The sequence below is a fragment of the Oryctolagus cuniculus genome, chromosome 19 (genome assembly GCF_964237555.1).
Source record: "Oryctolagus cuniculus chromosome 19, mOryCun1.1, whole genome shotgun sequence".
Taxonomy (NCBI): domain Eukaryota; kingdom Metazoa; phylum Chordata; class Mammalia; order Lagomorpha; family Leporidae; genus Oryctolagus; species Oryctolagus cuniculus.
Genome location: NC_091450.1, coordinates 44,089,218 through 44,116,301, shown reverse-complemented (window position 1 = coordinate 44,116,301; position 27,084 = coordinate 44,089,218). Strand labels below are relative to the sequence as shown.

General features: G+C 64.7%; 1 protein-coding gene across 4 annotated transcripts; it reads left to right on the top strand.

Moving 5' to 3' along the window:
* Positions 1–27,084, top strand: LOC103346668 (ras GTPase-activating protein 4). Of its 4 annotated transcripts, none has more exons than XM_051837946.2 (21): positions 1–170; positions 11,915–11,971; positions 13,004–13,117; positions 13,487–13,548; positions 14,154–14,283; positions 15,858–15,939; positions 16,225–16,356; positions 16,479–16,570; positions 17,523–17,640; positions 17,849–17,999; positions 18,161–18,225; positions 18,457–18,569; positions 18,717–18,909; positions 19,001–19,138; positions 19,370–19,514; positions 20,021–20,187; positions 21,826–21,963; positions 22,642–22,777; positions 24,259–24,379; positions 26,427–26,461; positions 26,554–27,084. In XM_051837946.2, exons 1-21 carry the CDS (start codon positions 160–162, stop codon positions 26,751–26,753), a joined length of 2,400 nt encoding a protein of 799 aa, XP_051693906.2. In that variant the 5' UTR covers positions 1–159; the 3' UTR covers positions 26,754–27,084. The 4 variants fall into 4 exon arrangements, 3 of the variants coding, with proteins under 3 accessions (XP_051693906.2, XP_051693904.2, XP_069920579.1); XM_051837944.2 differs by lacking the exon at positions 1–170 and adding an exon at positions 7,404–7,579; XM_070064478.1 differs by lacking the exon at positions 1–170 and adding an exon at positions 11,265–11,417.

Genomic DNA, 27,084 nt, shown 5'->3' with positions numbered 1-27,084 from the left:
AGAGGCCGGCGCCGGGTTTCACCACACTGCTCGGAATGGCACACCATTGAGGCTCTCCTTCTAGAATTGGTCTGGAACTTTCTAGAATTTTTCAGTGCATGCTTGACATTGAGTGACAGCAATCAAGGAAGACCACTGTATACTTCCACTCCTGTGAAGATGGACGCATGGTAATGAGAATACAGCCAGGGGGCGGGGTGACCGGGATGGGGCGTGGGCGGGCCTCCTGGGCTGGACCTGGGAGGTGGGGCCCAGGGGTAGGCGCTAGCTGTTCAGGTGGGGCCACGTAGGGGATCCTGTGTTTGTTCATCAGGAGTCTATAGAGTGTGCCAGAAAGTTGTGGGCAGGAAGAGACGGGGGGGTGGGGGAGGTGGGGGCGAGGCCCGCCACAGAGAAGGCCAATGCTGGGACAAAGTGGGGGCCCCTGCAGGGAGGCAGCGAAGGCTTGGGCTGCAGCTAGAGGCCAGGGTCCCCGGTCCCCAACCTGCACGGGGCACTGTGCGGGCAGAGGAAGGGGGTGGCTGTGGGGGGTGCCCAGCCGCCGGGAGGGGCCCATAGAGGAGCATGGCGTGGGCGGGATCCCCCTCCCCGCCCCCCCTGCTGTAGCTCCCTCTTCCACCCAAGGCTCCTGGCTCCTGTCTGGGGCACGGGCGAGGCTGTGGCGCCAGCAACTGTGACAGATTTACGTTCTGCAGCTGCACTGGCCCTGTCCCAAATCTGGTCCTGCCTGGGGTGCCAGAGGCCAGCCCTTCTCCTTCAAGTCCAGCCCCGGGGGCTGCCTCTTCCAGGAAGCCCACCCAGGGCACCTCCAGGCTCGGGGAAGGAGGTGCCCTTGGCTACTGTCAGAAACTGTGGCCAAGAGCTGGACCCAGTTGTGGGCTGGCAGGTGACACCCAGGACTCCTGTTTTCTGTCCCTTGTCTGGCCAGCCTCAGTTTCCCACTTGGGGAAGCACCCGCAGGGCCCAGGACTGAGGGGAGCAGCTCTTGGGGGTCTCCAAGAAAGAGGAAGCCCACGCAGGTCATCTCGTGTTCAGGGCTGCGGCCACTCTCTGCCGACCACTGGAATCCCCGGCCCCCCAGGGCACCTGAGGGACGCCTGTCCCCAACCTGTACCAGCTTCTGCCCACCCTGACCTCCGCTGAAGCCCGGGGGCCCTGCACCCTGCGCCTTCCCACCCCACCCCCGCAAGGGTCCCCGGGGGCGAGCTGGGGGGCGGGATTCTCTTCTCTCTGCCCCACCTCGGTCTGCGGTCTAGGAGCAGCCCTCTGTCCTTGTATTTTGATTTTTTTATTTTGATTTTATTTATTTATTTATTTTTATTTGAAAGGCAGAGAGAGAGAGAGAGGACTTGCATCTGCTGGATCACTCAGCAGGTGGCTGGGATTGGGGGTGGAGTCGGCACTTGAACGCAGACCTCTGATAGGGAACAAAAAGCAGTCTTCCCAGCTGGGCCAGGCTCCTGCCCCACCCCCGTCCCCCTGTCCTCATATTTTCTCCCGATTTCCTGTCTCTCTGCTTCCGGTGCTTTCTCCTTCCATGTCTGTCCTCCAGGGAGGCCGGAGCCATGACTGCAGCTCCCTGCCTGGGGGGTGGACTGAGCCCCGGGCGTCTACTCCTGGAGTCCTTGGCGAGGTCCCGGGCATGGAGGCGTGGCCTGCACAGGCCAGGAAAGGGGGCTGTGGCACCGGGCCCTGCTGCCCCGAGGGCATCCCTGGAGTTCTGGCCCAGAAGGGGCCACCTGTGGCCTGGTGACCAGGGGCTCACCAGCGCCCTCTGTCCACAGCCACCAGTGCCCCCCCCTTTTTTTTAATTTTAATTTTTTATTTTATTTTATTTTTTTGACAGGCAGAGTGGACAGTGAGAGAGAGAGACAGAGAGAAAGGTCTTCCTTTGCCGTTGGTTCACCCTCCAATGGCCACCGCGGCCGGCGTACCGCGCTGATCCGAAGGCAGGGGCCAGGTACTTCTCCTGGTCTCCCATGGGGTGCAGGGCCCAAGCACTTGGGCCATCCTCCACTGCACTCCCTGGCCATAGCAGAGAGCTGGCCTGGAAGAGGGGCAACCAGGACAGAATCTGGCACCCCGACTGGGACTAGAACCCAGTGTGCCGGTGCCGCTAGGCGGAGGATTAGCCTGTTGAGCCGCAGTGCCGGCCCCTGTGCCCCCTTTTATGGAGGAGTCAAGGAGATTGGGCCAGGCAGAGTCGCTGGGCCGCCGTCACACAGCAGGTGCCACCGAGTAGGGCAGCCGGGACCCTCACTCTCCACTGCAGGCCTCTGTTTGAAGACCATGATTTGAGGGGCCGGCGCTGTGGCATAGGGGGCTGAGCCGCTGCCTGTGGCGCCGGCATCCCATACCATATGGGCACCGGATCGTGTCCCGGCTGCTCCTCTTCCCATCCAGCCGGGTCAGGTGCCGGGAGCCACGGCCGGAGCCTGGTGGGGCAGGGGCAGTTGGCCCGGTCGGCCTTGTGGGCAAGATGTCCACGGGCATAAAAAATCCTTGAGGGGGCAGAAATGCACTGGTTCCAGAACGCTGGCATTGCAACACTCAGACCAGTAAATGTCGACTTCCTGTCCTCGTGTGAGCTTCGTCCATTGCTGACCTTGGTGTTTCCAAACGTGACCCTGCACATGAGAACCATCTGGAAGCCTCATTGTCTCGCTCTGGAAGAATTCCCGGGATTCCTAAGAACACGTGATGTTTGTACAGAAACCGAGGCCAGCAGCAAATCAACTGAGCGACTTGTAGCCAGATAGCTTCAAAAACAGCTATAAAATTCTTCTCACGTGTTTCTACAGGGGGCCGATGCTGTGGCTTAGCAGGTTAAGCTGCTGTCTGTAGCATTGGCATTCCATGTGGTCGCCAGTTCAAGTCCTGGCTGTTCCATTTCTGATCCAGCTCCCCACTAATGCGCCTGGGAAAGCAGCAGAGGATGGCCCGAGTGCTTGGGCCCCTGCACCCACGTGGGAGACTCGGAGGAAGCTCCTGACTCCCGGCTTCAGCCTGGCCCAGCCCTGGTTGTTGTGGCCATGTGGGGAATGAACCAGCGAATGGAAGACCTCTCTCTCTCTCTCTCTCTCTCTCTGCCTCTCTTTTTTCTCTATAATTCTGACTTTCAAGTGAATACATAATTTTTTTTTATTTTTTTATTTTTTGACAGGCAGAGTGGACAGTGAGAGAGACAGAGAGAAAGGTCTTCCTTTGCCGTTGGTTCACCCTCCAATGGCCGCCGCGGCCGGTGCGCTGCAGCCGGCGCACCGCGCTGATCCGATGGCAGGAGCCAGGAGCCAGGTGCTTTTCCTGGTCTCCCATGGGGTGCAGGGCCCAAGCACCTGGGCCATCCTCCACTGCACTCCCTGGCCACAGCAGAGAGCTGGCCTGGAAGAGGGGCAACCGGGACAGAATCCGGCGCCCCGACCGGGACTAGAACCCGGTGTGCCGGCGCCACTAGGCGGAGGATTAGCCTAGTGAGCCGCGGCGCTGGCGAATACATAATTTTTAAAGATTTATTTATTTGAGAAGCAGAGAGAGAGAGAGAGAGAGAGAGAGAGAGAGAGAATCTTCCACCTGCTGGTTCACTCCCCAAATGGCTACAATAGGCAGGGCTGGGCCAGGCTGAAGCCGGGAGCCTGGAACACCATCCGGGTCTCCTGTCCCATGCACCCCCCTCCCCCACGCCGAGCCCTCCCCCATCTTCCTGTTGGACAGCGATCTGCTTGTACATACAGCAGGCGCTCCGTAAATGCTGAGTCAAGAGCCAGAGACCGAGTGAACAAATGAATGAGTGATGAGGGCTGTGGCTCGCTCGGTCAAGGGGTCCCCTCTGTAGCCCGCCACGGGCGGAGCCAGGCTTGAGCTCCCCTCCCCCACCCGGCCCCACCCTCTGACTCACCCTCTCCCTGAGACCCGTTGCTGGGAAGGAGCTGAAGACTCGGCCTCCCTCCCTGGCTGCAGCCTGGGCTGACGCTGGTCTGCTCCATCCCTGTGCATGCAGGCCGTGGGGCAAGGGGCCATGTGGAGGGAGGGGCCTCACTTCTCAGCAGGGGTGGGGCCAGCAGCATGGCAGGTGCAGCCCCCAGCCGCCCAGCCGACCCTCCCTTCTGGAGCGGGCATGCAGCAGGACGGCCGGCACATCCCGGGGATCTCAGGGAAGTGGGGGTGACGGTACCTACCGCACAGGTTGTCACAAGAATGTGTGGGCACCAGGAGCCCAGGTGACTTCTCGTGGGCGCGGAAGACTCGCCTGGTGTGACGAGGGCAAGTTCGAGATGAGCGCTGTCACTCTGTGGACCACCCAGCACAAGGACTCTCATCCTCCTCTGTCCAGGTCCCCTCCCTCCCCTGACAGGTGCTCACAGCTGTCCCTGGCTCTCCGCCTTGAGCCAATGAGCGATGAGTGCCCAGCTGTGCCCAGGTCAGCGATGTGAGTGGGGCACTGTCCCCAGCAATGTGCCGCCTTTGAGCCTGTTTTTTTGGTTTTTGTTTTTTGGTTTTGGCTTACACTTGGTAGCCAGCCAAGGCATCCAGTTCTGAATTAGCCAGAGCAGGAGGTGAGGGCCAACACAGGTAGGCGGCCAATGGGTGGCCTCACTGAGGGTCCACCACCCACCCAGAAGGGCGTGTTCGGTCCATTCCTGTCCGCTTTGGAAGGGCTGTCCCAGGGGACGTGACAGGTCGGAGCGGGGTACTGGACTCACGGTGGGGGAGGGAAGCCTGGCTCGGGAGCAGAGCGGGCGGGGCTGAAGGCGCTGAGTCATGGCTTAGGCCACAAGGGCCATACTGGAGGCTCCATGGGGGTGAGATGGGGCTCCCGGCTTTGCTCCTGGCTGGAAGAGTTTGCAGAGGGACAGAGCTGCCCTTGGGGTCAGTGAGCTTCCCAGAGTGGGGCGAGGGGCATGGCCAGCAGCAGCTTCCCCGGGGCCAGCCTTGTGGTCTCCCAGCTAGGGTCAGGGACAGCCTGCAGCCTGACCCCAACCATGGACTTGGCCGACCACCACTCACCAACCAGGCTTCAGAAATGGCCGGGCTGTGGGCGTCTGGTGCGTCTTTCAAGGCACTGCTTGGGACAACGACATCCGATTTCAAGTGCCTGGGTCTGAGTCCTGGCTCCACTCCCGGTTCCAGCTTCCCGCTGAGGTGCACCCTGGCCGGCCGTGGGTGATGGCTGAAACACTTGAGTCCTTGCCCTCACACGGGAGATCCAGACGAAGCTTCTAGCTTCTGGCTTCCCTTGGCTTGGCCCAGCTCCAGCTGTTTTGGGCATTTGACCCAGCAGATGGGACATCTCTGTCTCTTTCTCTCCTTCTTCCTTTCAAATAGGAAAAAAAAATTATTTTCTTTTAATGGCCAAGACTGGGCCAGGAGCCAGGAGCTTCTTCCGGGTCTCCCATGTGGGTGACAGGGGCTCAGTCCCTTGGGCCATGTGTCCCTAGTTTCCCAGGCCATTAGCAGGGAGCCGGATTGGAAGTGGAGCAGCCGGGATATGAACCCTCACTCGAGCAAGAAGGCACCAAAACTTTTCCCCTTCCCAAGTGGCCTGGCCCCAAACCCGGGAGTGCAGAGGGAGAGAGACAGGCTCAGCAGTCATGAGAAGCTCTGTGTACTGCTCACATAAGGATTACAGCTTGCTCACGGGTGGGCTGGGGGAGGCACTGGGGAGCTGGCCCCACCGGAAGCAGGAAATTCAGCCCACCCTATGGACGCCCTGCACACAGGTACCTGCTGGCCCGGGAGTCAGTCCCCACCTGCCTCTTCCAGGTGCCAGGTCTGAGAGCCACGGGGGCCTCTGGTCTGTCTTGGAGATGATGTCCACACAGGGAAGTCGGGGTGCTTTTTATGGATAGAAATGCATGGATCCTATAGCGTGGTGCGCCGGCCGCAGCGCGCCAGCTGCGGCGGCCATTGGAGGGTGAACCAACGGCAAAGGAAGACCTTTCTCTCTGTCTCTCTCTCTCACTGTCCACTCTGCCTGTCCAAAAATAAATAAATAAAAATAAAAAAAAAGAAATGCATGGATCCCCAAGATGCATAAAGGAACCGTGAGGATAAACAGTAAGCTCAGGGCCGGCACTGTGACGTAGCAGGTAAAGCCGCCACCTGCAGTGCCAGCATCCCATATGGGCTCTGGTTCGAGTCCCAGCTGCTCCACTTCTGATTCAGCTCTCTGCTATGGCCTGGGAAAGCAGTAGAGGATGGCCCAAGTGCTTGGGCCCCTGTACCCACATGGGAGACCTGGAAGAAGCTCTTGGCTTCGGATTGGCGCAGCTCTGGCTGTTGCAGCTGTTTGGGGTGAACCAGGGGATGGAAGCCCTCTCTCTCTCTCTCTGCCACTGCCTCTCTGTGGCTTTGCCTTTCAAATGAATGGATGAATCTTAGGGGAAAAAAAAAACCAGTAAGCTCCTATTATAAAAGAAAACGAAGAGACACGTGATGACGAATTATGGGCCGGGACGGTGTCCAGAGCCGTGCACGGGGACCTCAGGGGAGCAGATGCCTCGGGGGACCCGTGCGTCTGGCTCACCCGCTTTTTGTTCTAAGTGTCGAGAGTCTCCGGTCTCTCTTGGATTCGGGGCGGTGTATACGTAGTGGTAGCATGGCAATAACAAAATGGGGAAAGCAAACACAACGTCACCGAAGCCGGAGCCTGTGCCAGGCACCCTCCACACACCTGCGTTGGCAGGTGCTGAAATGGAACCAGTTCATAGACTGGGCTCTGCAGTCGCGCTTGGGACAACAGCCCCAAGGGTAAGGGGGCGCCTTGGAACTCTGACCTCCGGGTAGTGGAGGGGAGACTTGGGGTCGCCTGTGTGACTCTCCATTTCCAGCAGGAGAACCTTAGGCAGCCCAGGTTCCCATGGCGAGGGGTGTCGGAGGAGTGAGTAACCGGGGTGATCATTAACATCCTCGCCAGCAGGTGCTCCGGCCCCGCCTCCGCGCCCCGCACCTCCTGCCTCCTCCCTCTGCAGCCGGGCGGTTGCAACCCAAACACCACGTTGTCGGCCCCGTTCCTGCAACCGCTCATTCATTCATTCATTCATTCCCGCGCAACAGACTGGCGAGGCCCGGGCTGTCCCCGCGCGGCGGGTCCGCGCCTCCACCTCGCGCGCCTTCTCGCAGGCAAGACTCCATCCCCACCCCTGCGCGCCCGCCGCGCCGCCGCGCCCGGGGCTCCGGCCTGCAGGGGCGCCGGTCTGCGCCCCGCGCGCCCGCACGGTGTCTGCGCCTCCGCGAAGGCCCCGCCCCTCTCCCGCCCCAGGCAGCCAATGAGCACCGCGGCCCCGCATGGCCACGCCCAGCCCCGGGAACCTCCGGCCGCTGATTGGCCTACGCGGGCTCAGCGTCCCCCCGGCACGTGGGGCGGGGGCGGGGATGAATGGAGTGGAAGTGACTGCCCCGCCCCCGCGCCCGCCCCCCCGAGGCGCCCAGTCCGGCGCCCGCCCGCCCGCCGGCCCGCTGCCCGCCGCCTGCCTCCCAGGACCTCGGCGTGGGCTTCCCCGCGGTCCGGACCCGCGATGGCCAAGCGCAGCTCATTGTCCATCCGCATCGTGGAGGGGAAGAACCTGCCCGCCAAGGACATGTGAGCGCGGCGGGGGGTGGGAGCCCCAACTTTGCAGGGGCGGGGGCGCCGCCCTTCTGTGCGCCTGACCTTTTCTGGGTCCCCCAGACCAGCCAGCCGACGGGTGGAGCAGAGGCGAGGGAGGGGCGGGGGTGGCCGCGGAGGAGGAAGAGGGCACAGGACGGGGCTGGGGGGTGACAGCTGGGCAGGAGTGCCCATGAGGGCTGGGGAGTGGGGAGAGGGCTTCCCCGAGGGGAAGGGGCTTCAGGCACCAGAACTGGCGCTCACACGTCCTAGGTGAACTGCTGGGTGTGGCTGCAGGGGGCGGGGTGCCCCCTTAGAGAAAGGGGGGTCTCCCTGAGCCATTCCAGAGCCCTTGGTACTTGGGGGCATGACCCTGGCCAGGCTCTGGGGCCCAGGGGCTGTCTCGGGGCTTCTGCGCGCATGGCTGCAGCAGTGGGGTAGGGTCAGGGGGCCAGGGTGCAGGTTGCAGGGACGGGATGGGCAGGTGGTCACCGTTGCTTGTGCCCTCAGCTTTACCTGAGTCACCCCTTAAATCCTTGAACCCCACCCCCTGCATGGCCATTATCCTTGTCCCATTTTATAGATGGGTAAGCCGAGGTTCAGAGAGGGGAAGCGCTCATCCCAGGAAGCTGAGCAGGGTTTGAAGTTTTGGCCTCTTGACAGGCGCTGACATCCAGGGCTCTCCTGGTCTCTGGCCAGATGTGGTGGTGGTGGGGACAATCCTCAGTGGGTGGCAGAGATGAGCTGCCCCTTCCCCGGCTCTCCGGCTTGGTTCTGTCGCTGTCTTCCTGTGCAGCTGTCGGTAGTTTGCTCTGTTTTTGTGACCTGAGGGTTGAAATCCCTGTAGAGGGAGGGAGGGGGAAACTGACAGCCTGGGGGGGTGGTGGTGTGGCAGGAGGCAGAGGAGCCTGGAGGTGGCCCGGGGTCCAAAGTACACTGGACTCCTCTGCAGGCTCCCGGGTGCCCAGGAAGGGAGTGGGGGCGGGGCTGAGCATCTCTCTTAAGAACAATGAACCCTGTGAGCTTCCCAGCGTGCTCAGCGCCATGAGCAGTTCCAGTTCAAGGCCCCCTGGGCCGGCCGAGCTTCGCAGTTGCCATGGGAATGGCCAGGGAGGGGTGGGGGGATCTCAAGGTGGGTTTCTGTGCAGCAGGGGTGGGGTCTGTGGGGTGGGAAGGCAGATGAGCTCTGAGAGGGGTCTCGGCCCTGCCCTGTCTCTAAGCACCCCCCCCAACACACACACACACACAGACACTGGTAAGTAGGTCATCGGTGCCTCCTCTGGCTGGTGGCTGCTCGGAGGAGCGGCCCCTCCGTCTGTCGCCTCCCTCCCCATCCGAGCAGCAGCTGGCCCAGGCTCTCAGCATCCCAGGGCACAGGGACGGGGCCTCCAAGTCCCCCTGGTTCCGGCCTCTCGCTCCTCGTCCTGTCCCCCACTCACGTGTCCTCTCCACCCCTGCCCATGGTGACTGGAGCTCACAGGGCTGACTGCCAGCTGTGTCGGCCCAGCCCCTACTCCACCTGGCCAGCTCAGCCCCTGCTAGAGGGCCACTGCCCTCCGCAGCCCCCTGCCTGGCACAGCCAGCGGCCTCCTGCCATCTGCAATCTGTTCATCTCCCAGGCTCCTCCCCGGCTTCTCTTCCTCCCCAGGGCTCTCCCTGGCACCCTGAGCGGGTTCCTGGCTCCCGCGCGCGCGGGAGTAGCTGTTGCGTCCCGGTGCCCTGAGGGACCTGGGCCACGGCTGGGAGTTGGAGAGGTGTGGAGCACCTTCCCACCTCATGCCTGCGTGAGGCTGATGGGGAAATGGAGACTTGGCACCAGGAAGACAAGGTCACACAGCAGGTGGCCAGAGAGGTCAGGATTCAAATCCGCTGTGTCCCCTGCAGACACAGGCCAAGGATCCCCACCCGCCCGAGGTGGCAGGCTGGCTCCAGGGCTCTGGCACTGAGCCTTGTGTTTGGCAGCTGGCACGGCAGTGGTGTGGAGATCACAGACGTCCTCCCCGGGTTCCTAGGCAGGAGTGGTGGGGAGCCCGCCCCCCCCCCCAGCCCGGCTCCTGAGCAGTATCTCCTCCAGCCGGGACTTGCACACTTCTGAGGACGGGGAGCTCACTACCTGCCCTGCCTGCCTCCCTGCCATGTCCACTCATGTGATTTATTTTATTTGAAAGGCTGAGTTACAGGGAGGGAGAGGCAGAGGAAGAGAGAAGTCTTCCATCTGCAGGTTCACTCCCCAAATGGCCACAACAGCCATGGCTGGGCCAGACTGAAACCAGGAGCCAGGTGCTTCTCCTGGTCTCCCACGCGGGTGCAGGGGCCCAAGCACTTGGGCCATCCTCCACTGCCTTCCCAGGCCATAGCAGAGAGCTGGATCAGAAGTGGAGCAGCCAGGACTCGAACCAGCGCCCGTATGGGATGCTGGTGCTGCGGATGGCTGCTTTTCCCGCTACGCAGCGGCACTGAGTTTTTATTCCCCTCCGGGGTAGCAGGCGCTGCTGCACCCCCTGCACCCCTGCCCACACGCGCTGGGCTGCTTCCTACCAGCCCCCGGCCCCGGGTCCCTGGGTCAGCCAAATCTCACGGTGACCAGTGACCCACGGGCTCCCACGGCCCGTGGCCCTGGGGACGGGCCCAGGGCTATTTCAGGGTTTGCCCTCACCCTTTCTCCTCCAGAGCTGTAAACTGCCAAGGCCCTAAATATAGAGGCCCTGAGGTGGCCAGCCTGGGCCCACGCGGCCGTCTTGGGGAAGGAGAAATGAACCAGGAGCCCAGCCACAGACCGCTGTGAGAAGGAGGGCGCCGGGCAGGGCCAGGCCCCAGGAGCTCACCGGGGACCATGGGGGCACGCAGGGCCTTGAACTTGGCATCAGCCCAGTCCTGACACCGCCCCTTCTGCCAGCTGCCCAGGTGGGCTCTTGACATGCAACATGGTTTATTTATTTTGAAAGACAGAGATAAGAGTTTCTCCATCTACTGGTTCACTCCCCACATGCCCACAACAGCCAGGGCTGGGCCAGGCTGAAGTCAGGAGCTGGGAACACCATCTGGTTCTCCCCCATGGAGGGCAGGGACCCGGCTACCTGAGCCGTCACCTGCTGCCTTCCCAGGGTCTGCATTGGCAGGAAGCGGGGGTCAGGAGCCAGAGGCAGGACTTGAACCCGGGCACTCTGATAGGAGATATGGATGCCCCAAGCAGCGTCTTCACAGTTGTGCCAAATCCCTGTTCTCCCTCCCCAGCCCCGGGGAGCTTTTTGCAGACCCCCAGTACATGCACGCATGGATCCTGGGTCCTGCAGCCCAGCCTTGCACGTGGGCTGCACAGGGGCCTGGTGGCTTGAGTCCTGAGGTCCCCCTGGCTTTGGGCTGGTAGGCTGCAGGCTGGGGTGTCTACAGGGTCTCTGGATTGGTGGCAGGGGGAGGTCTTGGGCAGCGCGAACATTCACCGCGCGCCCCTGGGAGGGACTGGCTCCGGGCTCCAGGGCAGCCACCACGGGAGTGGGTGTGACAGTGCCGACTTGGAAAACGAAGCCCTCGGCGTCTGCCTGGGTCGGCCCTGTGACTTCCTTGGCTGGAAGAACCCGATTTGAAAAGAGAAGCAGAACTTGGAATTCCCCAGCCCCCCCGCGACGCTTCCTTTTGGGGAAGGCAGGCCAGAAGGGCGGTCCCAGAGGCTGGCTTCCACAGAGTACCCACCTGGGCCTGATCCCCTGCACCCCAGGACCCCCTCGCCCTCCACCCTGCAAGCTGAGACCCACGCCCCGGCTTTGCCTCGCCCGCTCTGCCCTTCCCAGATGGCCAGGAGCTCCTGGCAGACTGTCCACGCACTCAGTAAACACTCGTGAGTCTCCGGTCTTGTGCCACAGCCCTGGTGAGGCCCTGGCAACGCACAAGTGGGCCCCACCCTCAGGTTACTCGTAGGCAGATGGAGGAGGCAGCTTATGGCGGCAGATTCCAGGGGAGACCACCCCGGGGCAGGAGAGGGTTCCTAGAGGAGGGGCCGGGGTGAAAGGCTCAAGGGGCAGAGGTGTAGCTTGCCCGGGGTGGGTGGGGGAGGGCCGGAGGGAGGAGTACCCTTGCCTCTGCTCCCTCCCAGGAGGAACGGTGAACAGCGCCCCCAACCTGGCCCTTGCCCAGGGAGGGGTAGCCCTGGTGCGGTGCCTGCCCTTTCCGATCCGTCCCCTCCCAGCCCGGTGCTGAGGGCCGTTATGGACTCGGCGGGCGCCTTCCTGGCTTTCCCGGGGGGGCGGGTCCCTGAGGGCCCCTGGCAGGCAGCCGGGAGCTGCCCGGTAGGCCCCGCCCCCTCACTGACCACGCCCCCTGACTTGTGTGTTGCAGCACCGGCAGCAGTGACCCCTACTGCATCGTGAAGGTGGACAGCGAAGCCATCATCAGGTACCGCCCACTCCCCGGGGTTGGCAGGGGGCTGGTGCGAGCTGAGTGGGGCTGGGGGCGGGCTGAGTGGGGCTGAGCCTCCCACAGGGGGTGGGCGAGGGCTTGGAGGCAGCGGGTGAGAGAGCCAGACCTCATCCTCACCTGGCACTGGGCCAGGGGCTGCGCACCTGCAGCTCACCTGCCTTCCCCCTGCTTCTGCCCCGCCTTCTCGTCTTTACAACCCTGAGAGGCAGGTGGTGTTGTCATGGCAGCTGTCCCTGGAGCCTTTCCCATCCCATTTAACTCAGTGCAACAGCTGGGCACTGTATCATTAACCCCCACACAGCGGTGAGGGCCCAAGGTCACGGGCCTGGACCTCAGAGCGCGGGCACCTCCTCCCTGGTCTGGTCCTGGCTCTGGGTCGTGGCCTGTCCTACGCCCGTCCTCACCCAGGCCTCTGCCCCCAAGTTCCTAGCCAAAGCTGCTGTGCTGTGCTGCCCACCTGAGTGTCCATGGCCCACCCCTAGCCAAGGCCACCAGGCTCCCAGCTGAAGCAGGGCCTACATCTTGGTCCATAGTCTCTCCAGAACACGGACGCAAGAGGGGACAGGACACGGGGGCTCTGACTGTGTCCACACAGACAGGGCAATGGGCCACAGAGCTCAGATGACCCTCCCGGGACTAAGCCATCATCTGGTGCTTGGGGGCCTCAGCCCCCCGCCCAGTCTTCTTAGGTTTGACCCGTGCTGGGTGGAGCAGGGAGACCCGGCTGTGGTCCCAACGCTTCCCAGTGGTGGTCTCAGTCTCTCCCAGTGTGAGATGCCCGTGCCCCCTGCACTGAGGACAGTCCGGGAGTCATGACGGGTGGTGGGTGGTGGGGTCTGGGATGGGAGGACACAGCATCAGATGGCGGAGCCGGATGTTGGTACTGGGGTTGGGGCGGGGGGAGATGTGGGGAAGGCAGGCTCATGTCACACAGCCTCCCCACCACCGCCTTGTCCCAGCCCAGGCCCTGGGTGGCCCCGGGCGGCTGCTGAGGGTCTGCTCCTACAGGACAGCCACTGTGTGGAAGACCCTGTGCCCCTTCTGGGGTGAGGAGTATCAGGTGCACCTGCCGCCCACCTTCCACACCGTGGCCTTCTACGTGATGGATGAGGACGCCCTCAGGTGGGTGTGCCCTGCTCTTCGCTGGGGGCCACTGCAGCTGGGGGCTGGGGAGAGGGTGTGCACGTGGCCCATCACGCGTGTGCGAGAGCGTGCATGGGGCGGGGCCTTATGCAGTGGGCCCCCAGAGGGGGCAAGCACTTGGCATGTGTGTGGGCAGCTGTGTTGGTCCACAGGTAGAAACATCACACGCCCCCAAGTGTCCAGCAGGCAGGATCCTGAGTCCAGCTCGCTCGGGCTACGCTGCCGGGGACCGGGGTGTCGTCCTCCCTGCCCGCTCTGGGGAGCCCTGAGCTTGGTGGGAGCAGGTGCCGGGCCACAGGGGGCAGCACCACAGCCCTGCCTGGCTCTGACTCCATCCCCACCTTGCAGCCAAGATGATGTAATCGGCAAGGTGTACTTCACGCGGGACACCCTGGCCTCCCACCCTAAGGGTAAGAGCCCCCCTCCCCCGCCCTCCCAGACACCTTCCCTCTGCACAGAACCCCGGCGGCATCTCCTGCACCCCCCATGCTGCCCCCGGATCGGGACGGCTCCTCCCCCAGGGCGAGGTGTCCCCTGAGTGCAGGCTCTGCCACCTGCTCTGTGGCCGCTCCCCCGCTTCCCCCAGCGCACTCCTGCTCCTGTCTGCGAGCCTGCTGACTCCTGGCCCCACCAGGCCCAAGGCCTTTCCTGCCCGCAGGCCCAGCCAGCCCCTCCGGAGTCCAGAGACCCCTGACTCTCCTCCAGCAGCCCCAGGGGAGCGAGAGCCCCTCTCTTCCTGTTTTAAGGCAGGGGAACTGAGGACAGAGGTGGCAGACCCCCAGGGAGGCAGGCTCAGGACCCCCGAGCACAGCGTGGCCCGTAGCAAGGGCATGGGCAACTGCGGGCCAGTTGCTGCCGGTCAGCTAAGGAGCCTCAATTTCCTGCCTGTCACAGGGGATCAGGTCAGGGAGAGGGGGTGGGGAGGGACCCTGTAGCACCTGGCTGGTGGAAGGTGAAGGGGTGTGGAGGGGAAGCCCCCCCACCTCTGCCGCCGCACTAAGCCACAGCCCCGCAGGTTTCAGCGGCTGGGCCCACCTGACGGAGGTGGACCCCAACGAGGAGGTACAGGGCGAGATCCACCTGCGGCTGGAGGTGGTGCCGGGGCCCCGGGCCCCCCGGCTGCGGTGCTCTGTGCTGGAGGCCAGGTGAGATGGGGGCTGGGCAGTGGGCAGGGGGGTCCCGGGCCCCTGTCCCCCCACCTCCACCTCCCGGGGACAGGGCCTGCTCCCTCCAATGCTGGCTTTGCACACACAGTCTGGGGGGGGTTTTCCTGCCTTGAAGGGGTGACTCTTTGGGGGAGGGGTGAGGTTCCAGTAATGGGATGGGACTCCAGCCATCACGACCCAAGTGCGTGGGCCCCAGATGGGAGTCCACAGCCCCCATGCCCCAGGGCTAACGTTGAGCTTCCCCGGTGTAACTCCAGTGTGACCTGGGTGTGTGTGAGTGGTGACCTGGCAGGATTCCCCCACCCCCCACCGCGGGGAGGCAGTGGCTTAGAAGACTCCCTGGGCCTGAGTCACCTGTGCCAGGGTCACCCCCGCCCCTGTCCCCGCGGTATTTTTAGCTGTGGATCCTGTCTGGGTCTGGGTGTGAGTCACACATACTCCCTGAGAATCGCCTTCCTTTCCCACTCGGAACCCAAGCCCCAAGCCAGCGGGGAGCACCCCCGGCCGGCCAGCCCCTTCCCCCACTACCACCCCCACCCCAAGCCCACTGGGCAAACGAGGAGGGGGCGCGGTTTAGGAAGGCGGTCCTGGGGCTCGGCAGTCCTGTCCCGCGCTCCCTCCAGCCACCCCGGCCCCTCCCCCCACCGCGGGCACGAGGCTCACACACACACACACACTGCCCAGCCCTGGGACACATCCCCAGCCACGGACATCCAAGAAGTTCCTCCCGGCCACCCCTGCCCTCCCAGGAGCTCCGTTCCTGGGGACACGGAGGCCAGGCCAGGCAGCCGCTTCCCAAGTCTCAGCAGAGAGGGGCGCTGTGGGCAGAGGGAGGGGACTTGTCCCCCCTTGGGCCTCAGCAAAGACACACCAGGAGCCCTGTTTGCCACAAATGGAGGAAGGACATCTTCTTCCTATTCTAGGATTCTCCACGTCCAGCTTCGGGAAAATCTGACTTTATTTTCTTTTTATTTGGAAGGCAGAGAGAGACACAGGTCTCCTGTGTGCTGGTTCCCTCCCCAGATGCCCACCGCAGGCAGGGCCCAAAGCCAGGAGCCAGGAGCTTCACCCACGGGCTCCCACGTGGGGGGCACTTGAGCCCTCAGCTGCTCCTCCCAGGCACATCAGCAGGGAGCTGGGTCAGGAGCGGCGCTGGGGCATAAAAGCAGGCACTGTGATACAGAGAGCAGGTGCCCCGAGCAGCACTCAACCAGTCGCCCAACCCTGCGCCCCCAAGCGTGAGGTCGGCGTGGGAGAGGCGGGCGGTGTTTACGGCAAGCAGGGGGCAGCTGGCCCTGTTCTCCCCGAGGGCTCTGGGCCCACAGTGGCCCACGCAGGGCAGGGTCCGGGCAGGAAGCTGGCAGGTGACCGGCCGCTGCTCCGTCTGGGGGAGCCACGTTTCCCTCCTCCAGGTGGCCACGTGGGGTCCCTGGGGTGACGGCTGTGGGGACGCTGGCAGCCAGGGGCAGGCTAGACTGGGATGGGGTGGGGGGTGCGTGCTTGGGTGACAAGAGAATGATGGCTCTCCCTCGATGTCCCCCCCCACCCCGCAGGGGCCTCGCCCCCAAGGACAGGAATGGTGCATCTGACCCCTTTGTCCGCGTGCGCTACAACGGCCGGACACAGGAGACCTCGGTGAGGGGCCGGGGTGAGGGGATAGGACCCTCAGGGACACTGCCTCTCCCCCTCACCAGCCCCTAGGAGGTCAGATTGGCGCTGCCTTTCAGAGGGGTGGCAGGGAGCCCCAGCCCTTGTGGCTGCATGCTGGACGGGAGGGGAGGGGGATGGCAAGAGCCCACAGCTGCCCACCCCACTTCCCACCCCTCCAGGAAACAGCCAGGGTGGTGGCTCCGTCCTGGGCTGGAGGGTGGGGGACGCAGAGGACCCCGCCCTAGCCCTGCCCACCCCTTCCTGGGCCAGATTGTGAAGAAGTCGTGCTACCCCCGCTGGAACGAGACCTTCGAGTTTGAACTTGAGGAGGGGGCGGCTGAGACGCTGTGCGTGGAGGCCTGGGACTGGGACCTGGTCAGCCGGAACGACTTCTTGGGCAAAGTGAGCTCAGCCCCTCCCCCAGGCTGCACCTGCCACATACCTGGCCCAGGGAGGACCGCTCAGGACCAGGGCCCCTTGGCAGGTGCCCCTCCCATGCAGCCCCTGCCTGCCCTGCCCTCCAGGTGGTGGTCAGCGTGCAGAGGCTGTGGGCAGCCCGGCTGGAGGAGGGCTGGTTCCGCCTGCAGCCCGACCAGGCCAAGCGGCGGCGGCATGAGTGAGTACCCGCACGTGGGCAGTGGGGTTGGGGGCCTCAGGGGGCTGGGCAGAGGGCTGGGGACCCAGCCCTGGGTTTGTAGACTTGCCTGCTCCTCGCCTTCCTCACAGCTCTGGCCTCTGAGCTCAGAAATGCTTTCTGCCTTCTGGAAGTTTCTAGAAAGAAAAAAAAAAAAAAACCTCAACCCTTTCCCTTTAATGGCTTCCTTGCAGACCTCCCAGATGAGGGTTCAGGTCCCCAGAGTCGTGTCCTGAGACACAGCTCTGACTCCTCCCCAGGACCCTCTGGGAGCAGACTTGCTCTTAGCTAACACAGGACAGCCACTTAACACTGGACTTCGGCTTGACACGAGTATGCTAGGGTAGGGATTTCCAACATAAACTTCCTAGAAATATTCCACTTTCGCTGGATGTCCTGTGCTGTGCCTTCATTAAACCTGACAGCCCTATCTGGCCCGAGCACCCTACACCCCAGGACGCCTTAGCCCTGTCTCCCTGCACAGGGCCCTTAAGCAGGTGCAGGCCAGGTGGACAGGTGTGCGTCCAGCCCAGGACCCATCTTGATGGCTGCTGCTGTGCCATGCAGAGGGCGGAGGAGGGCTTAGAGAAGTTTAAGGTTCCATCAGAGAGAGGAAGCTGGGGTGTTAGGTCTAACCGGGCCACGTGCTTAGCTTGCCGGAGCCTTGGCGTCCCTGGCAGGTGGCACCAGGATCCGCTGGGGGACTTGTTCTGGGGCAGACTGTGGGTGGGAAGGTTTGCAGACAGGCGGCAGAGAGTCAGGCCTTAAAGACCGATGGCGTTCCCATGTAATGCGGGAGCAGGAAGCGGCCCGGCACAGCCTGGGCAGGTGGCGGGTGGGTTCGGGGAGACTTGAGGCCGGCCCGGAGGGGAGCGACCCCGGGCAGCGGGTGGCCTGCGTCCCTGGTGGAGAGGTCACGGGCTGCCCGTTCCAGGGGCAACCTGGGCTCCTTGCAGTTGGAGGTGCGGCTGCGGGACGAGACGGTGCTGCCCTCTAGCTGCTACCAGCCTCTGGTGCAGCTGCTGTGCCAGGAGGTGACGCTGGGTGCCCAGGTGAGGGGGCCCTGGGGGAGGCGGGCGGGTCCAGCGGCAGCGGCCTGTGTCCCCTGTCCTCAGGATGTGAAGGAACTGGTCAGGGCCCCACGCCGTGCACCTAGCCACTCCTCGGCAAAGCGCCCCCTCCCGGGTCCCCTGGGGCTCTGCAGGCTTCCTTGCGGAGAGGGGGCCTCCCAGCCCTGCCACTCCCCGCTGCCTCCTGCAGGGCCCCGGGCAGCTGATCCCCATCATCGAGGAGACGACGACCACCGAGTGCCGCCAGGACGTGGCCACCAACCTGCTCAAGCTCTTCCTGGGGCAGGGGCTGGCCAAGGACTTCCTGGACCTGCTGTTCCAGCTGGAGCTGGTCCGCACCAGTGAGGCCTGGGAGGGAGCCGGCGGTGGCGGCGGCGGCGGTGGTTGGGGTGGACTCATAGGGAGGCAGGGGAAGCAGCCATGGGCAGAGGTGGACAGCGGGGTGGGAGCCCAGGCCCTCTGTCCTCGTCCCCCCCCCCCCCACTGGGACATCCTCTTGCAGGCGAGGCCAACACCCTGTTTCGAAGCAACTCTCTGGCCTCCAAGTCCATGGAGTCCTTTCTGAAGGTGAGGTCGCCCGGGCTGTTGTCTCCATTCCATTTCAGAGCTGGGACAGAACCATGCCGTCTGCCTGCGGCCCCCGGGGCCCTGTATGGCTAAGAATGCCACTGGCGCGCTCACGGGGAATCGGTGCACCGGGCTGCCTGCTCCCGCACCTGGCTGCACCCTGGCAGTTCCCTGGGGCTGGGGGCGTGGGGAGGGGGAGGCAGGACCAACGCGGCTCGCGGTGGCCCCCAGGTGGCGGGGATGCGGTATCTGCACGGCGTGCTGGGCCCCGTCCTTGACAGGGTGTTTGAAGAGAAGAAGTACGTGGAGCTGGACCCCAGCAGGGTGGAAGTTAGAGACGTAGGGTGAGGCCTGGGGGAACCCCGGGGAGGGAGGGAGGGGGGTGTCTGGGTTTACCTGCCGTCACCCTGCCCACCTGTGTGTGTCGTTCTGTGTCCCCCGTGGCCGTGCTGCCCGCGACCCTCGGTGCCCACCCGCCCCGGCTCTCGCAGGTGCTCCGGGCTGCACCGGGCGCAGACGGAAGCCGAGGTGCTGGAGCAGAGTGCGCAGACGCTGCGTGCCCACCTGGGGGCGCTGCTGAGCGCGATCTGTCGCTCGGTCCGCGCGTGCCCCGCCGTGGTCCGTGCCACCTTCCGCCAGCTCTTCCTGCGCGTGCGCGAGCGCTTCCCCGGCGCCCAGCACGAGGTGCGCGGTCCGAGGGGCCCCGGGCTGGGGGCGGGGGCGGCGAGCCCAGGGCCCTCCCGGGACCCAGCCCCACCCCCGCTCTGCCCTCCAGAACGCGCCGTTCGTCGCCGTCACCAGCTTCCTGTGCCTGCGCTTCTTCTCTCCGGCCATCATGGCCCCCAAGCTCTTCCACCTGCGGGAGCGGCACCCGGACGCCCGCACCAGCCGCACCCTGCTCCTGCTGGCCAAGGTGGGGGGGCCTGGCCGGGGGCGGCGCAGGGGCCCCCACCCCGGCCCCGGTGGTCTCGCGTGGGCACTCGAGCCGAGGGACGGGTCTCGATGCCCACTGAGGCTGGGGCGGGTCCGCGGACAAGGCCTCTGCCAGCGCTGCCGCCATCCCAGCAGCTGCGGGGGAGTGGGCTGCGGTGACCCTTGGTCCTGCCTGCTGTCAACCCCCCACCCCCCCCACCCCCATGCCCAGGCCGTTCAGAACGTGGGCAACATGGACACGCTGGCGTCCAGGGCCAAGGAGGTGTGGATGGAGCCTCTGCAGCCCACGGTGCGCCAGGGCGCGGCGCAGCTCAAGGAGTTCATCACCAGGCTGGTGGACCTGGAAGGGGAGGAGGGTGAGCGCGGCTGTGCGCGGCCTCCAGTCCCCCTTGGCCTCGCCCCTGGCCCCGCCCACAGAGTCCAATTCCCCTTTGCTCTGCCCCTGGCCCCGCCCACCTCCACCCACAGTCTCCAGTTCCCTTTGCTCCGCCCCTGGATCCCTGGCCCCACCCACTTCCACCCAGTCTCCAGTTCTATCTTGCCCCGCCCCCTGAGCCTCTCTCCCTGTCCATCTCCACCCAAGTCTCCAGTTCCCTTTGCCCCGCCCCTGGGCCCTGGCCCCACCCACCTCCACCCAAGTCTCCAGTTCCCCTTTGCCCCGCCCCCTGAGCCCTTGTCCCCGCCCACAGCCTCCAGTTTCCCTTTGCCCGCCCCCATCTCTGGCCCTGTCCTTGGGCCTTGCCCTCATTGTCCCTCCCAGTCCCTGGCCACGGTCTCAGTTCCCCTTTGCCCCGCCCCTGGCTCTGGCCCCGCCCCAGCCCCGCCCCCTGCCTGAGCTCAGGCCCCTCCCTGCGCACCGCAGAGCTGGACCTGCAGCGGTCTCTCAGCCTGCCAGCGCCGCCCGTGAAGGAGGGGCCGCTCTTCATCCACAGGGCCAAGGGCAAGGGCCCTCTGGGCTCCTGCTTCAAGAAGCTCTACTTCTCCCTCACCACCGAGGCCCTCAGCTTCGCCAAGACGCCCGGCTCCAAGGTGGGAGTCCCCACTGCCCCCGCCCCTTACCCAAGCCCCCGGGGCAGAGGAGGTGGCCAGGCCCCGGCCCGGGCATCCCACTGCTCGCTTCCAGGCCTGGGCTGCAGCCCCGGCCCAGCCGTGTGTGCACAGGGCAAGTGTCTCACCCGCTGTGGGCCCTGCCTGCCCACTCGGGTGGGTGGTCCCTGCCTGTGGAGACTTAGACCAGGTGGTCTCTGGGGGTCCAAACCCAGGGCCCGGCACCAGGCACCATGCTGGCAAGCTAGAGGCAGGACATGCCCTGGGCCGGCCTCCCTCGGGCTCCGTCCTCCCACGAAGGGGCGGAGTCGGCGGAGAGCTGTGTCCCCTGGCCCCAGCTGTGTCTCCCGGCTTAGGGGGGTGGTGTGCGGGGTGCCTGGCCCAGCCCCCAGCAGGTGAGAGAGGCTGGGGGCGGGTGAAGGAGCTTGCTGGCCCTGCTGTCCTGTGTCAGGCCCCGCCCCCTGCCCTCCTGGGCCCTGCAGCAGTGGGGGCCGTGGGCTGGGAGTGGGCGTTCCCTGAGCAGAGAGAGCAGGGGCTCAAAAATTGAGGGCCCCTTGGGGACGTGGGGCCAATGAATCAAATCACTTCATTCATGGTTACTGAGGATTTTATATGAAAGTCAGTTATAGAGAGAGGATGCGAGACAGGGAGGTCCCCATCCACCGGTTCACCCCCCCAGACGGCCACAGCGGCAGGGGCTGGGCCAGGCCGAAGCCAGGAGCCAGGAACCCCTTCCGTGTCTGCCACATGGGGGCCGTCTCCCGCTGCTTTGCCCGGTTCACCAGCAGGGAGCTGGATCGGAAGTGGAGCAGCTGGGACTCGAACCGACGCCCATATGGGATGCTGGCCTCTCAGGCTGCAGCTTAGCCTGCTGCACCATAGCACCGGCCCCCTTTTGATTTATTTATTTATTTATTTTTATTTTTTGACAGGCAGAGTGGACAGTGAGAGAAAGAGACAAAGAGAAAGGTCTTCCTTTGCCGTTGGTTCACCCTCCAGTGGCCGCCGTGGCTGGCGCGCTGTGGCCGGCGCACCGCGCTGATCCGATGGCAGGAGCCAGGTGCTTCTCCTGGTCTCCCATGGGGTGCAGGGCCCAAGCACTTGGGCCATCCTCCACTGCACTCCCTGGCCAGAGAGCTGGCCTGGAAGAGGGGCAACCGGGACAGAATCCGGCGCCCCGATTGGGACTAGAACCTGGTGTGCCGGCGCCGCTAGGCGGAGGATTAGCCTAGTGAGCCGCGGCGCCGGCCAAGCATAGTCTTATCCCCTGCACCAAACCCTACCAGCAGTGGCGATTTTGGATGCATGGCTCTCTCTGTCGTGGTGGGCGGGAGGGCACGGCATGGCTCGGACTCTGTGACTACACAGGACAGAGGCGCAGGGTCTGGTCCACAGCCAGCAGCAGGCCTGGGAGCAGAGGAACAGCTGTGTGGCCAGCCACAGGGAGGAAGGCAGCTAGGCAGTAGGCCGGCAGGAGGCCTGGGCGGCCTGGGCTTCGGGCCTGAGCCGGTCACTCACACAGCGGGCTCCCAGGAGAGGCTGCGTGCAGCCCAGCAGTGGGCACGTGGGGTGACCCCTGCTGGGCCTCTCACCCTCTCTTCCGCTGCCTGCCTGTCGCAGAAGAGTGCCCTTGTCAAGCTGGCCAACATCCAGGCGGCCGAGAAGGTGGAGGAGAAGAGCTTCGGCAGCTCCCACGTCATGCAGGTCATCTACACGGACGACGCGGGCCGGCCCCAGACCGCCTACCTGCAGTGCAAGGTGCGGGCCCGGCCAGGGGCTGTGTGTGCGTGCGTGTGCGTGCGTGTCCATCCCGGGAGGCCAGGGCCTGTGGCTGCCCCGGGGCATCCGCGGGGAGCTCTGTGTGTGTGGCTCAGGGTGCCCGGGCGGGGGCCAGCCTGTGATTTGGAGCCTGCCCGGGACACCCATTTCTGGGACGCTGTTCCCGCACACCTGAGCAGGTGGCGATGCGGCCCGCCAGTGCCCCCTCTCCGGGTTGGCATGCCAAGTCCTTCGTTCCATCTGTCTGCTCTAGTGTGTTGTGTCCCTGCTGGGTGCTTCTCGGTGAGGGGCCCCCCCTGGAGGGGCCTGTGTCCCAGGGGAGAAGACGGGTCAAGTGGGGTGCCAGGGGGAAAGTGCGGGGGTTGGGACGGGGCGGGGCAGCGAGCCAGGGGCGTGTCTGGGGCAAGGACTCATGGGAAGGCTGAGGTCCCAGGACCCTGGGAGTGCCTGTCCCTGGCTGGCAGAGAGGAGCTCCCAGGCGCAGGGCCTGCTGGCGGGTCTGGAACACCCAGGGGTGGGGCCGAGGGGGCCAACATCCAGCCTGTGTTCTGCTCAAACAGCCCTGTGCCCTCGGGTGTGGTGTAGGAGCTCCGGGGAGGGAGGGCTTCCTGGAGGAGGTGACCTGTGAGTGGTTCAGCCTCCACGCGTGCCCTCCAGTGTGTGAATGAGCTGAACCAGTGGCTGTCGGCGCTGCGGAAAGTGAGCTTCAACAACCCGGGCCTGCTGGGCTCCTACCACCCCGGCGTCTTCCGCGGGGACAAGTGGAGCTGTTGCCACCAGCGGGACAAGTCAGGTGGGAGTGGGGCCCCGCCCCCTGCCCCTGCCCTGGGCTGGGAAGCCAGCGTCTGAGAGTCTCTGGGCAAAAAAGGGTCTGGGCCCGGGCGACTTGGGAGGTGCCACGTGACGTGGTGACAGCTCGGAGGGGGCCTGGACGCTCGTCACGGTCCCTCGGTCTCCTGGCTTCCCAGGCTCATGTGACGGGGACCCTAGGGAACCCTCGTCTTATTCTGGTACCCACTAAGCTAGACACCTGCCCCCAGAATCCTGTTCGTAAGGGCCAGCCTGCTGCTGGAGCTGGCCAGGGAAGGGGGGTGGGGGCAGGCAGGGAGAAGCTTCGAGAAGGACTCTTGGTGATGCTGGAAGGGGTGCAGAACCCCGGCCCCTGGCATATATGGCTGCCAGGCACTTGAAATGTGGCCGGGGCAGCCAAGGAACTAGGCCTCAAATTTGCACGATGTTATTTGATTTTAGCCTCACGTGGCTAGTGACTGCCGTGTTAGACAGCACACACTCTTTAAAAATATTTATTTGAAAGGCAGAGTGACAAGAGAGAGGGAGAGAGAGAGAGATATATTACCTTCCATCCACTGGCTTACTCCCCAAATGCCCCCAGTGGCCAAGGCTGGGCCAGGCTGAAGCCAGGAGCCTGGAGCTCCATCCTGGTCTCCCACGTAGGTGCAGGGGTCCATGCACTTGGGCCATCTTCCGCTGCTTTCCCAGGTGCACTAGCAGGGAGCTGGATAGGAGGCAGAGCAGCCGGGACTCCAGGCAGCACTGGGATATGGGATGCCGGCGGCACAGGCCGTGGCTAACCACTGCACCACACCACCCGTCCCAGATCTGGAACTTTCCAACTCCCTCCCTCCCTTAGGCTTTGCAGAGCGGACTCAGACCCTGTGCCCTCGGCCTGTGGGCCAGGCCAGGCCAGGCCCAGCGTGGGAGAGGCCAGCCTGCCCCGCCCCCCCCATCCTGCTGCCCCAGTACAGCCCTGGCTTTGCTGCTGGGTGGTGGGCGGGGCTCGGTGGCTCCCAGTGGCCCCTTGCAAGGGCCTTGCTGGTGGGTGGCCCTGAGCTGCAGCCTCTGCTGTGCCCATCCCAGCGATGCCCTCATTGTTTGCAAGGGGGCTCCCCGTGGCCTGAGGGGCGAGGCTGTCCCTCAGCTTCACAGAAGAGATGGGGGGGTGGCTGGGAGGGGGCAGATGACAAGTGGCAGGGGCATTTCAGGGCCCGAGCCCCAGCGGCCCCCGCCCCACACACCGTGACCTCCCAGAGGTCACGTGGCCTTCCCCGCGTGGTGTCCTGCACGGCCCCTGTGCTCCGAGGTCGTGGGTTGTATGGTTTGGGAGCTGAACCCGAGAGGAGCTGCCGGCCTCGGGGAGGGGGGAGCAGGACAGAGTGGGCAGGCCCGGGCCTCTGGGGCCTCGCCCCTCACAGGAAGTGGCTGGTGGCGGTCGCCTGGTGCCCGCCCCTAACTCTGCCCTCTCTCTCTGCCCAGACGGGGGCTGCGACAGGACGCGGTCGCGGGTGACCCTGCAGGAGTGGAGTGACCCGCTGGACCACGACCTGGAGGCTCAGCTCATCTACCGGCACCTGCTGGGCGTGGAGCCTGCGCTACGGTGAGGGAGGGGCCGGGGGCTGCGGCTGGGATCCAGGCCCCCCCCCACTGGGTGGAGACCACTGCGGCCCCTCTGCCCGCCTCCCCCTAGTGCCCCCAGCCCCAGCCAGTTTAGAAAAACAGGAGGCTTTTAAAAAAGTAACTTTGTTTTCAAAGGTTTACTTATTTACTTCTTTGTAAGACAGAGTGACAATGGAGAGGGATGGAGAGTTGTTCTGGTTCACTCCCCAAATGCCCACTCCAGCCCGGGCTTGACCAGGCTGAAACCAGGAGCCTGGTACTCCATCTGGGTCTCTCACATGGGAGGCAGGGGCCCAAGCACTTGGGCCGTCCCACATGAGATGCCGGCACTGCAGGTGGTGGCTTTATCCACCGCACCACCGCCCAGCTCCCGCTAAATACAATTTTAAGAAACAGGATGCCACAGGGTCAGCACTGTGGCACAGCAGGTAAAGCCTCCGTCTGCAACACCCCAGAGGGGCACCGGTTCGAGTCCTGGCTGCTCCACTTCCAATCCAGCTTCCTGCTAATGGCTGGGCTCAGCCCTGGCTGTTGCGGATGTCTGTGGAGTGAACCAGCAGATGGAAGATCTTTCTCTGTAACTCTCCCTTTGCGCTAAATAAACACACAAACCTTAGAAGGAAAGGAAAGGAAAAAGGCAGGAAGAAAAGAAAGAGCAAGAAGGAAGAGGCCGGGCTCCATCTGTGCACCTCTGGGTGGGCTCGGCCCCGGGGTGTTTAAGGCCAGGGGTCCCTCACTCCCGGGGCTGGCACTGAGTGAGCGCTTCCTTGTTCCTCCTCCAGTCTCCAGGGCTCATCTGGTCCCTGCACAGGCTTTGGCTCTCCCTCCGCCCCACCAGATGCACCTGCTCCCCTGGGAGTGCGGCCCTGGTCGCTTTGCCATCGCCTCCTCTCCTTGATGGCCTGGCCTAGCGCACTGCACCCCCACCCCCATCCCCTTGTCTAGTGACCTCATTGTCCACCTAAGGGCTGCGTCCACCTGCCCCCCGCCTCCCCTCCCTGCCATGTCCATGAGACCCTGTTCCAGCTCCCCTCCACGTATAACCCCTGCAGGATTCGGGTTGCTGTGTTGATCCTGTGTGGCTGAGGTTGGAACCCACGCCACCTGGTCGCCCCGCCCCCGCCCCTCTGCCGGTCCCCTTTCACAGTGGGCCCAGCTCCGACCCCCGGAGCTGCTCCCTCCTCACTGCCCCCACTCAGCCTCCCTGGATCGGCTTCTAAAACCTAACAGATAATTTTCCTCCCTTGCATAGAACCCCAGCGGCTTCCCACACGTGTGAAACCCAGAGGCAGTGCCCTGGCCGGCTGCCTCTCGGCCTCGTCTCCGGCCTCCCTCCTCCCATGGGCCGAGCCTGCTGCAGAGACCCCTCTGCTGTCTCGCCGCACGGTGGCCGTGCCACCCCAGGCCTTTTGCACTTGACAGAGACGCATTGCTCAGCCCTCCCCGGCTTCTGTGCCCCTCAGCTGTTTGCTCATTTCCTGCCTGTCGCTTGACCACGCTGAGCTGGTGCCCACTTCTGGAACGCCAGGGCTGCTCACAGGTCCTGGCGTGCGTGGCCCAGGCCCTCAGCAGATGCCGGACAAGCGAAAGGCAGATGTGAGGCTGGACAGGGTCTCGCGGAGGGTGCCGCAGGGGAGGGGGGCAGCATGGAGGGAGGGTGGCCACTCGGTGTCCCGGAAGCTGCAGGGCCTGGTCCCCTGGGGCCAGGAGGGCAGCACAGAGGGGCACAGCCCTCCCAGAGCAGATGAGGGAGACAGCGAGGGCTGAGCCAGGAGAAACCCTGGACAAGGAGCCCGGAGCCCCGCTGGGCACGGCCGTGCATCCTTGCTGTGTGAACCCCATTAGGAACGGTGCTTGAAATACCACTGGCTCCTATCGCTGTGGGTTTGAGCCCATTAGCAAGGGGCCTTCTGGTCGACCCCCGCCCCCCAGGGCTACCCGCGGCCTCTCTGGGTCACCTGCAGCCCTGGCGGAGTGCGGGGGGCGGGGGTTGCGGCTGCTGGCCCTCACTCTGTCCTGTCCCACAGGGAGAAGTGTCGGGAGCTGACTGGCCCTGGGGAAGGTAGGTCCCTCGGCCCAAGCCCCGCACCCCTTGTGGACGGGGGTCCTCAGACCTAGAGGCCATGCCCGCCCTCATGGCCCCTCCGCTTGCAGCCCCTGAGGGCTCCCTGGCCCGGCTGCTGCGGATCCTGCAGGACCTGCGCGAGGCCCACGGCGCCCTCCCAGCCAGCACCCCGCCCGCCGAGCCCAGCCGCCTGCTGGCAGTGCAGACCTGTGGCCTGCCCCACCGTCCTGCCCGGTGCCGTGTTCTCGGGCCCTCCGCCTGGTCCCTGGCGTGCAGGAGCCAGAGATGAGAAGCCCTGGAAGTTGGGAGCCGGCGGGGCTTTGCACAGCATGGCCGACCTCACGGCTCCGGGGGTCTGGGTCTTTGCCGCCCCGGGCCAGGCTCTCCAGGGACACCCCTCCCCCTGCCTTGCCAAGGGCAAGTCCAGCCCAAAGCCACCGTTGGAGGGTCCCCACCCCACCCCTGCCCAGGTGGGCTGCTCTCCCAGACCCCGGAGACCAGGCCTCCACCTGAGTGCCCCCTGGTTCCCAGCCCCCAGCCCCACGCTCCCCTCACTGCCTGGCCCTGTGCTGAGGGTCGCAGTGTTCTGTTGCCGACAATAAACCTGCCGTGACAGACGA